Source organism: Bactrocera neohumeralis, unplaced genomic scaffold, assembly GCF_024586455.1.
Source record: "Bactrocera neohumeralis isolate Rockhampton unplaced genomic scaffold, APGP_CSIRO_Bneo_wtdbg2-racon-allhic-juicebox.fasta_v2 ctg2411, whole genome shotgun sequence".
NCBI classification, from domain to species: Eukaryota; Metazoa; Arthropoda; class Insecta; order Diptera; family Tephritidae; genus Bactrocera; species Bactrocera neohumeralis.
In genome coordinates, this window is record NW_026090138.1 from 11,090 (window position 1) to 23,695 (window position 12,606).

Sequence of the window (12,606 nt, forward strand, 5' to 3'; positions counted from 1 at the left end):
GCAATCGATATCAAGTTGCGTAAAAATATGAACTTTACATATTTATGCTAACTAGCCGTTTTGATGTTATTGGAGTTGTCATAGAGTTGTCCTATAGCAATAGCGACAGTGTATTTGGAACAATTTTACAATCTTAAATTAAGATGTAAAATTGATTTTTGGTACATACATATTATGCAATCGATATCAAGATGCGTAAAAATATGAACTTTACATATTTATGCAAATTAGCCGTTTTGATGTTATTGGAGTTGTCATAGAGTTGTTCTATAGCAATAGCGACAGTGTATTTGGAACAACTTTACAATCTTAAATTAAGGTGTAAAATTGATTTTTTGGTACATACATATTATGCAATCGATATCAAGATGCGTAAAAATATGAACTTTACATATTTATGCAAATTAGCCGTTTTGATGTTATTGGAGTTGTCACAGAGGTGTTCTATAGCAATAGCGACAGTGTATTTGGAACAATTTTACAATCTTAAATTAAGATGTAAAATTGATTTTTTTGTACATACATATTATGCAATCGATATCAAGATGCGTAAAAATATGAACTTTACATATTTATGCAAATTAGCCGTTTTGATGTTATTGGAGTTGTCATAGAGTTGTCCTATAGCAATAGCGACAATGTATTTGGAACAATTTAACAATCTTAAATTAAGGTGTAAAATTGATTTTTTGGTACATACATACACATTAAGCAATCGATATCAAGATGCGTAAAAATATGAACTTTACATATTTATGCAAATTAGCCGTTTTGATGTTATTGGAGTTGTCATAGAGTTGTCGTATAGCCATAACGACAGTGTCTTTGGAGCAATTTCACAATCTTAAGTTAAGGTGTAGAATCGATTTTTCGATACATACACATTAAGCAGTCTTTATCAAGTTGCGTAAAAATAATGAAACTTACATATTTATGCTAACTAGCCGTTTTGATGTTATTGGAGTTGTCATAGAGTTGTCGTATAGCCATAACGACAGTGTATTTGGAGAAATTTCACAATCTTAAATTAAGGTGTAGAATCGATTTTTTGATACATACACAATATGCAATCGATATCAGGTAGCGTAAAAATATGAACTTCACATATTTTTGCTAATTACCCGTTTTGATGTTATTGGAGTTGTCATACAGTTGCCCTATAGCAATAGCGACAGTGTATTTGGAACAATTTTACAATCTTAAATTAAGATCTTTGAAGTTGGTCGCCTTGTCGTGGCGAAGGGGCTTAAGTAAGAGTAAAGTGTGCATCCCAAAGGAAACGCACTCTAATCTTACGAACTAAGAGGGACACTTCATAATTCCCACAATAGTGATATGGATGAATAAACCCTAGGTTTTACGCCCATCTCCTATTGTGGAAGTATGAGGATACCCGAACCAACACCACCCTAAGCCAAGGTGTCGAGGTACCCGTGCCGAGGGCTGAATGGTCAGCGGGGGGTAATAAATAGCTGATCGCGAACGGTCCCCTCCGATGCCCGGGCGAGGTCGGAGGTATAAAAGCCTTCTCTCCGCATACCGGCTCTGCGGACGAGTGACCAACCCTTTCCGGATTACTCGTGGGACCAAACATGAACGAAAACAATAATACAACAACAACAACAACAACATCAACTACAACAACCAAATTGACGACAACAGCAACGACTAAGGACATGAACTATCGGAATCCTATTACGGAATCCGAAGAAGACGAGCTACTTGCCTCCAGCCAGGAGACGAGTAAGAGTACTACCGGACATACCAACCAAAGTATACCGGTAGATACAGCAGTAAAAGCCCCTGATATAAGGGAGGAAGCGTCCACCTCCAAGGCTGCCATGAGCACCAACCAAAGTGCACTGGCGGCTAAAGGAGAAAACAGAAAGAAGCGCAAGAAATCCCAGAATCAGCTGAGGAAAAACCGGTACCAGAGGGCAGTCTTCATACTAGGGAAGATAGCCAAAGACCAGGCAGCCGGTACCCCAGTTGATGAGGCCGAAACAAAGCGCCTCAAATCTATCGTAGAGGAATATGAAGGCTACCTGAAAAGGAAGCAATCACAACCTCAAGAAGAGAGCAAGCGAGAGAGCACTTCTCAGAAGAGAAATCGCTCCATCACAGAAGTACCCGGAACTCAGCCCAAAAAACCGAGGCGAAGCGAAGGTGAACACAGCAGCACAACAACGGCAAGGCATTTCTGCGATGTTGCCAGAGATAGCCTGCAGGTGGCCATCATAGACGGAAATTCCTCCTCTCCGAGCACAATGCAGGAGAGATGGGTGGAGATCGACGTCAGATTGTCGAGTATGGTGCTAAGCTATGTACTCGACAATCCTGCGGGTCCTCACCCGGAGTTTGACTCTTCTGAGACCCTCAGGGGCTACAGGGTCATCAAGTGCGCGGACCAGGCCTCGCTGGATTTCCTGACGGGTAGTGTGGCTAAAATTAGCAACGCCTTTGTAGGCCTCCATTTGAGGCTTATACCCGCCAAGGACATTCCGAAGAGACCTCGTGCTCGCATTTGGTTACCCCCTCTAGAGGAGCCAGGCGAAAAACTCCTGCGGTGCATTAAGCTGCAGAACAAATCTATACCTAGTATAGATGAGTGGCAGCTAATCAAGGAGGAAAAACCGAATAAAGCAAGCAAGCCAATACTAGTGGCCATTTGTGATGAGTCCATTGAGGCTCTGAAGAAGACTGACTACAAAATCAGCTTCGGAATCCGCAAAGCCAGACTAAAAATATTCCAAGGCGACAAAGCGGCTGACGAAGACGACACGGAAGAGGTCGACGACGCCAGCCAGTTGCTAAAGAATGTGGGCATCGAAGAAACCCGAGATGCCCAATAACATAAGATGCGTGCAGATAAACCTGCAGCACTCGAAGAGTGCTACAGCGAATCTGACAACCCTCGTGAATGAGGGGGGCATCGACATCAGCCTAGTACAGGAGCCCTGGGTCAATGAAGATACCATTAAAGGGCTAAACAGCAGCAACCATAACCTGTTTTACACACGGAACAGAGGTAAACCTAGGGCATGCATTCTTATCAATAAAAGTATAAATGCATTTCTTTGTCCTAATTACAGCACAGCAGATATCACAGTGGTAAAGGTGGAACAGAAGGATAAGCCCTTCTTCTTGGTCTCGGCCTACTTGGCCCATGACGAAGACATACCACCGGCCCCGCTCACCAGACTAGTAGAGGAGAACAGGAAGGAAGATGTCCTAATAGGGTGTGATGCAAACGCAAGGCACACCGTATGGGGTAGCTCCAGTATAAACACCAGAGGTGAGTCACTCTTGCAGTATATTTTGAATAGTAATCTAAGTATTTGCAACAAGGGCGATAAGCCAACTTTTATTTTCCCAAGCTCGGATAGGTTTTCGGGGTGGGAGGAAGTGCTTGACCTCACGCTATCAACAGACACAGACAGTCTCGTTGTGGATAACTGGAGGGTATCCGATGAGCCTTCCATGTCGGATCACTCCTGGATACTTTTCAGCATCCGCGAGAAGTACAGTGCGCCTCTCACTTACCGGAACCCTAGAAGAACGGCTTGGGGAAAATTTACCAGTATAGCAACAAAATGCCTTGAAAAGGGAGGCAATAAGAGCATCAGAAATCCTGAGGAATTAGATTTAGAAGTAGAGAAGTTGGAAAAAATCCTAACCACAACTTTTAATAAATCTACTCCGCTAACAGTTTTGAAAAAGAGAAAGTCTCTTCCTTGGTGGAACAGTGAACTCAAGAATTTGAGAACACAACTAAGGAAGGCTTTCAATGAGAGTTTTAGAACCAAAATCTGGCAGCCATATAAAGACAGTATGAAAGAATACAAAAAAGCAGTCAGGAAAGCTAAAAAGGACTCATGGCGATCTTTCTGTACATCGATAGAAAGTTGCACAGAAGCCGCCAGGCTGAGTAAAATGCTATCCAAAGATCATATTAATACTGCCTACATAAGGGCGGAGGGAAGTGATTGGACCTCCTCGGCAAAAGAGTTTCTGGAGGTACTTATCACAACGCACTTTCCCGGGAGTCAGCAAATACCTTCAACGAGGGTTCAACCAGAACCACCGCTGAACGCAGCTGACTATCGAAGCCAAATAGTAGACAAAAGAAAAATCAAATACGCCATAAATAGTTTTGCACCATATAAAGCGGCAGGTCCTGACGGGATTATGCCCATAATGCTGCAAAAACTGGTAGAACCAATGGTTCTAAGGCTAGAAAATATATAAAAAGCTAGCATACAACTATCTTACATCCCAAGAAGTTGGAAAAGAAGTAAAGTTGTCTTCCTCCCAAAACCAGGCAGCAGAACACACGAGAATGTCAAGGATTTTAGACCTATAAGCCTTACCTCCTTTATGCTGAAGGTACTAGAAAGGCTAATAGATCTACACGTAAGAACAATAATGGCGGAGAAGTTATCGAAGTCCCAACATGCGTACATGAAGGGCCGATCAACCGAAACCGCCCTTCACGAGGTGATAAGTGTAATTGAAAAATCACTACATCACAAACAATACACCATGGCTGCATTTCTAGACATAGAGGGCGCCTTCAACAACATAGAAGTAAATGCGATAATTAATTCTCTGGCACATGGTGGGATAGACGACACTGTGTGCAGATGGATACTATCGATGCTTGAGAATAGGAAAATTATAGCTTCAAACGGCGCTGCAACACAAACAAGCTATGTGAGTAGAGGAACGCCTCAAGGGGGGTCCTCTCTCCGCTTCTATGGGTTGCAGCGCTGAACGAAATACTACTCCAACTAAACGGTGGAGGAGTGAAAGCAGTAGCGTATGCAGACGATATAGTGTTGTTGGTCTCAGGCATGTTTCCTTCAACAGTCAGTTAGATTATGGAAAGAGCACTTCGTAGGTTAAACCTATGGGCTAAAAACAATGGTCTAGGAGTTAACCCGAACAAAACAGAATTGATGCTATTCACTAGCAGAACCAAAATACCTCAGTTTCAACTTCCGGTACTAAACGGTACTACACTCACTCTATCCCCCACAGCTAAATACTTGGGGGTGGAGATTGACACCAAACTGTCCTGGAAAATAAATATAGAAAAAAGAATAAACAAAGCATACATGGCCTACTATACTTGTAAGAAAATCGTCAACAAGAATTGGGGCCTTAAACCAAGTATAATCATGTGGATGTATACGGCTGTCATAAGACCTATACTTACATATGGAGCTCTGGTATGGTGGCCAGCGCTAAACAAACAATACAATATTAGAAAATTAAATGGAATACAAAGAGCAGCATGTGCGGGTGTTACGGGTGCAATCAGGTCATGTCCGACTGATGCGCTCAATGTGATCCTGCATCAACTACCAATGGACATTTTTATTCACAAAACAGCAGCTATTGCGGCGATAAGAATAAAAGAATTGGGAGGTTGGAATCAGCAGAACTACGGACATAGTGTAATTTTAAAGAAGTTCACTATTAATAAATCAGACTACATTCTCCCAAAGCTGGATTTCAATAGACACTTCCAGGTGAGGATACCATCTAGACGAGAATGGAGAAGAGGTTCAATGGTAGAGGAAGATACCACCTCAATCTATACCGACGGGTCCAAAATGGACTGTGGAGTAGGCACGGGGGTATTCTCCGCTGATCTAGGCATATCTCTCTCTATACGTCTACCGAACTCGGCTAGCATCTTCCAAGCAGAAATACTAGGCATAGAAAAAGCCTGCGAAGTTCTATTAGAAAACCACGGGAATATACATAAAGCAACTATATTCCGTTTTGATGCTATTGGAGTTGTCACAGAGTTGTTCTATAGCAATAGCGACAGTGTATTTGGAACAACTTTGAAATCTTAAATTAAGGTGTAAAATTGATTTTTTGGTACATACATATTATGCAATCGATATCAAGATGCGTAAAAATATGAACTTTACATATTTATGCAAATTAGCCGTTTTGATGTTATTGGAGTTGTCATAGAGTTGTCCTATAGCAATAGCGACAATGTATTTGGAACAATTTTACAATCTTAAATTAAGGTGTAAAATTGATTTTTTGGTACATACATATTATGCAATCGATATCAAGATGCGTAAAAATATGAACTTTACATATTTATGCAAATTAGCCGTTTTGATGTTATTGGAGTTGTCATAGAGTTGCCCTATAGCAATAGCGACAGTGTATTTGGAACAATTTTACAATCTTAAATTAAGATGTAAAATTGATTTTTTGTACATACATATTATGCAATCGATATCAAGATGCGTAAAAATATGAACTTTACATATTTATGCTAATTAGCCGTTTTGATGTTATTGGAGTTGTCATAGAGTTGTTCTATAGCAATAGCGACAGTGTATTTGGAACAATTTCACAATCTTATGTTAAGGTGTAGAATCGATTTTTTTGATACATACACAATATGCAATCGATATCAGGTAGCGTAAAAATATGAACTTCACATATTTTTGCTAATTACCCGTTTTGATGTTATTCAAGTTGTCATAGAGTTGCCCAATAGCAATAGCGACAGTGTATTTGGAACAATTTTACAATCTTATATTAAGGTGTAGAATCGATTTTTTAGTACATACACATTAAGCAATCGATATCAAGTTTCGTAAAAATATGAACTTTACATATTTATGCAAATTTGCCGTTTTGATGTTATTGGAGTTGTCATAGAGTTGTTCTATAGCAATAGCGACAGTGTATTTGGAACAATTTTACAATCTTAAATTAAGATGTAAAATTGATTTTTTGGTACATACATATTATGCAATCGATATCAAGATGCGTAAAAATATGAACTTTACATATTTATGCAAATTAGCCGTTTTGATGCTATTGGAGTTGTCATAGAGTTGTTCTATAGCAATAGCGACAGTGTATTTGGAACAACTTTGCAATCTTAAATTAAGATGTAAAATTGATTTTTTGGTACATACATATTATGCAATCGATATCAAGATGCGTAAAAATATGAACTTTACATATTTATGCAAATTAGCCGTTTTGATGTTATTGGAGTTGTCATAGAGTTGTTCTATAGCAATAGCGACAGTGTATTTGGAACAATTTTACAATCTTAAATTAAGATGTAAAATTGATTTTTTGGTACATACATATTATGCAATCGATATCAAGATGCGTAAAAATATGAACTTTACATATTTATGCAAATTAGCCGTTTTGATGCTATTGGAGTTACATATTATGCAATCGATATCAAGATGCGTAAAAATATGAACTTTACATATTTATGCAAATTAGCCGTTTTGATGTTATTGGAGTTGTCCATAGAGTTGTTCTATAGCAATAGCGACAGTGTATTTGGAACAACTTTACAATCTTAAATTAAGGTGTAAAATTGATTTTTTGGTACATACATATTATGCAATCGATATCAAGATGCGTAAAAATATGAACTTTACATATTTATGCAAATTAGCCGTTTTGATGTTATTGGAGTTGTCATAGAGTTGTTCTATAGCAATAGCGACAGTGTATTTGGAACAATTTTACAATCTTAAATTAAGATGTAAAATTGATTTTTTGGTACATACATATTATGCAATCGATATCAAGATGCGTAAAAATATGAACTTTACATATTTATGCAAATTAGCCGTTTTGATGTTATTGGAGTTGTCATAGAGTTGTTCTATAGCAATAGCGACAGTGTATTTGGAACAATTTTACAATCTTAAATTAAGATGTAAAATTGATTTTTTGGTACATACATATTATGCAATCGATATCAAGATGCGTAAAAATATGAACTTTACATATTTATGCAAATTAGCCGTTTTGATGTTATTGGAGTTGTCATAGAGTTGTTCTATAGCAATAGCGACAGTGTATTTGGAACAATTTTACAATCTTAAATTAAGGTGTAAAATTGATTTTTTGGTACATACATATTATGCAATCGATATCAAGATGCGTAAAAATATGAACTTTACATATTTATGCAAATTAGCCGTTTTGATGTTATTGGAGTTGTCATAGAGTTGTTCTATAGCAATAGCGACAGTGTATTTGGAACAATTTTACAATCTTAAATTAAGGTGTAAAATTAATTTTTTGGTACATACATATTATGCAATCGATATCAAGATGCGTAAAAATATGAACTTTACATATTTATGCAAATTAGCCGTTTTGATGTTATTGGAGTTGTCATAGAGTTGTTCTATAGCAATAGCGACAGTGTATTTGGAACAATTTTACAATCTTAAATTAAGGTGTAAAATTGATTTTTTGGTACATACATATTATGCAATCGATATCAAGATGCGTAAAAATATGAACTTTACATATTTATGCAAATTAGCCGTTTTGATGTTATTGGAGTTGTCATAGAGTTGTTCTATAGCAATAGCGACAGTGTATTTGGAACAATTTTACAATCTTAAATTAAGATGTAAAATTGATTTTTTGGTACATACATATTATGCAATCGATATCAAGATGCGTAAAAATATGAACTTTACATATTTATGCAAATTAGCCGTTTTGATGTTATTGGAGTTGTCATAGAGTTGTTCTATAGCAATAGCGACAGTGTATTTGGAACAATTTTACAATCTTAAATTAAGATGTAAAATTGATTTTTTGGTACATACATATTATGCAATCGATATCAAGATGCGTAAAAATATGAACTTTACATATTTATGCAAATTAGCCGTTTTGATGTTATTGGAGTTGTCATAGAGTTGTTCTATAGCAATAGCGACAGTGTATTTGGAACAATTTTACAATCTTAAATTAAGATGTAAAATTGATTTTTTGGTACATACATATTATGCAATCGATATCAAGATGCGTAAAAATATGAACTTTACATATTTATGCAAATTAGCCGTTTTGATGTTATTGGAGTTGTCATAGAGTTGTTCTATAGCAATAGCGACAGTGTATTTGGAACAATTTTACAATCTTAAATTAAGATGTAAAATTGATTTTTGGTACATACATATTATGCAATCGATATCAAGATGCGTAAAAATATGAACTTTACATATTTATGCAAATTAGCCGTTTTGATGTTATTGGAGTTGTCATAGAGTTGTTCTATAGCAATAGCGACAGTGTATTTGGAACAATTTTACAATCTTAAATTAAGGTGTAAAATTGATTTTTTGGTACATACATATTATGCAATCGATATCAAGATGCGTAAAAATATGAACTTTACATATTTATGCAAATTAGCCGTTTTGATGTTATTGGAGTTGTCATAGAGTTGTTCTATAGCAATAGCGACAGTGTATTTGGAACAATTTTACAATCTTAAATTAAGATGTAAAATTGATTTTTCGTACATACATATTATGCAATCGATATCAAGATGCGTAAAAATATGAACTTTACATATTTATGCAAATTAGCCGTTTTGATGTTATTGGAGTTGTCATAGAGTTGTTCTATAGCAATAGCGACAGTGTATTTGGAACAATTTTACAATCTTAAATTAAGGTGTAAAATTGATTTTTTGGTACATACATATTATGCAATCGATATCAAGATGCGTAAAAATATGAACTTTACATATTTATGCAAATTAGCCGTTTTGATGTTATTGGAGTTGTCATAGAGTTGTTCTATAGCAATAGCGACAGTGTATTTGGAACAACTTTACAATCTTAAATTAAGGTGTAAAATTGATTTTTTGGTACATACATATTATGCAATCGATATCAAGATGCGTAAAAATATGAACTTTACATATTTATGCAAATTAGCCGTTTTGATGTTATTGGAGTTGTCATAGAGTTGTTCTATAGCAATAGCGACAGTGTATTTGGAACAATTTCACAATCTTATATTAAGGTGTAGGATTGATTTTTTTGTACATACACATTATGCAATCAATATCAAGATGGGTAAAAATATGCACTTTACATATTTATGCAAATTAGCCGTTTTGATGTTATTGGAGTTGTCATAGAGTTGTTCTATAGCAATAGCGACAGTGTATTTGGAACAATTTTACAATCTTAAATTAAGATGTAAAATTGATTTTTTGGTACATACATATTATGCAATCGATATCAAGATGCGTAAAAATATGAACTTTACATATTTATGCAAATTAGCCGTTTTGATGTTATTGGAGTTGTCATAGAGTTGTTCTATAGCAATAGCGACAGTGTATTTGGAACAATTTTACAATCTTAAATTAAGGTGTAAAATTGATTTCTTGGTACATACATATTGTGCAATCGATATCAAAATGCGTAAAAATATGAACTTTACATATTTATGCAAATTAGCCGTTTTGATGTTATTGGAGTTGTCATAGAGTTGTCTATAGCCTATAGAACAATAGCGACAGTGTATTTGGAACAATTTTCAATCTTAAATTAAGGTGTAAAATTGAGTTTTTTGGTACATACACATTAAGCAATCGATATCAAGTTGCGTAAATATATGAACTTTACATATTTATGCTAATTACCCTTTTTGAAGTTATGGGAGTTGTCATAGAGTTGCCCTATAGCAATAGCGACAGTGTATTTGGAACAATTTTACAATCTTAAATTAAGATGTAAAATTGATTTTTGGTACATACATATTATGCAATCGATATCAAGATGCGTAAAAATATGAACTTTACATATTTATGCAAATTAGCCGTTTTGATGTTATTGGAGTTGTCATAGAGTTGTTCTATAGCAATAGCGACAGTGTATTTGGAACAACTTTACAATCTTAAATTAAGATGTAAAATTGATTTTTGTACATACATATTATGCAATCGATATCAAGATGCGTAAAAATATGAACTTTACATATTTATGCAAATTAACCATTTTGATGTTATTGGAGTTGTCATAGAGTTGTTCTATAGCACTTTGTAATCTTAAATTAAGGTGTAGAATTGATTTTTTTATACATACATATTATGCAATCGATATCAAGATGCGTAAAAATATGAACTTTACATATTTATGCAAATTAGCCGTTTTGATGTTATTGGAGCTTACATAGAGTTGTCGTAAAGCAATAGCGACAGTGTATTTGGAACAACTTTACAATCTTAAATTAAGGTGTAAAATTGATTTTTTGGTACATACATATTATGCAATCGATATCACGATGTGTAAAAATATGAACTTTACATATTTATGCAAATTAGCCGTTTTGATGTTATTGGAGTTGTCATAGAGTTGTTCTATAGCAATAACGACAGTGTATTTGGAGCAATTTTACAATCTTAAATTAAGGTGTAAAATTGATTTTTTGGTACATACATATTATGCAATCGATATCAAGATGCGTAAAATATGAACTTTACATATTTATGCAAATTAGCCGTTTTGATGTTATTGGAGTTGTCATAGAGTTGGCCTGTAGCAATAGCGACAGTGTATTTGGAACAACTTAACAATCCTAAATTAAGGTGTAGAATCGATTTTTTGGTACATACACATTATGCAATCGATATCAGGTTGCGTAGAAATACGAACTTTACATATTTATGCTAAATTAGCCGTTTTGATGTTATGGAGTTGATATAGAGTTGTCTAAGCCATAGCGACAGTGTATTTGGAACAACACAAAAGAAAGGTGTAGAAATCGTGATTTTTGATACATACACAATAATGCAATCGATATCTGCGTAAAAAATGAACTTTACATATTTATGCTAATTAGCCGTTTTGATGTTATTGGAGTTGTCATAGAGTTGTGACCGATAGCAATAGCGATACTGTATTTGGAACAATTCTCCAATCTGAATGGCAGAGTAATGCACGATTTTTTAGTACAACCCGATTCCCAATCAATCGATGGAGCAGACGTCCCATTGCCCGACCATGAAGAAGTTCGAATAGCAATTACCCGCCTGAAGAACAACAAAGCGGCGGGAGATGATGGATTACCGGCCGAGTTGCTATTCAAACACGACGAAGAATTTGGAACAATTTCACAATCTTAAATTAAGATGTAAAATTGATTTTTTGGAACATACATATTGTGCAATCGATATCAAGATGCGTAAAAATATGAACTTTACATATTTATGCCAATTAGCCGTTTTGATGTTATTGGAGTTGGCATAGAGTTGTCCTATAGCAATAGCGACAATGTATTTGGAACAATTAAAGCCAATCTCAAAAACTGATTGACCTTTTTGGCTACATACAAAATTAACAATCAGATATTCAAGATGCGCCAAAAATATGAAAAGACTTTAAAGGAGAATGCGACACAGCCGTTTTGATGTTATTCGATTGTCATAGAGTTGTTCGATAGCAATAGCGACAGTGTATTTGGAACAATTTTACGATGTCTGAATTAAGATGTAAAACTGAATACGGCTGTGTAAACTGACATTTGAGCAACGATATCGAAGATGCGTAAGCAATCGACAGGAAGGACTTAAATTCCGAATCGATTTTCGATACCAAATAGGTTTAGCAACGAAGTTGCGATTCCCTATTTTGTACCCGTTTTGATGTTTTTCAACCTAGAGTTCTATAGCAATAGCGACTGTGAATTTGGAACAATTTTACAATCTTTTATAATTAAGATGTAAATTGATTTTTGATGATATTGATATCATCGGCAATCGATATCAAG

The 12,606-nt window shown here is 35.5% G+C and overlaps 1 protein-coding gene across 1 annotated transcript; it reads left to right on the forward strand.

The window, feature by feature from the left end:
* The first annotated feature begins 1,226 nt into the window (after positions 1-1,226).
* On the forward strand, positions 1,227-3,995 carry LOC126766759 (serine/threonine-protein kinase phg2-like). Its single transcript, XM_050484479.1, has 2 exons — positions 1,227-3,028; positions 3,093-3,995. The coding sequence occupies exon 1, from the start codon at positions 1,593-1,595 to the stop codon at positions 2,850-2,852; it is 1,260 nt and encodes a 419-aa protein (XP_050340436.1). The 5' UTR covers positions 1,227-1,592; the 3' UTR covers positions 2,853-3,028; positions 3,093-3,995.
* Positions 3,996-12,606: the final 8,611 nt, after the last annotated feature.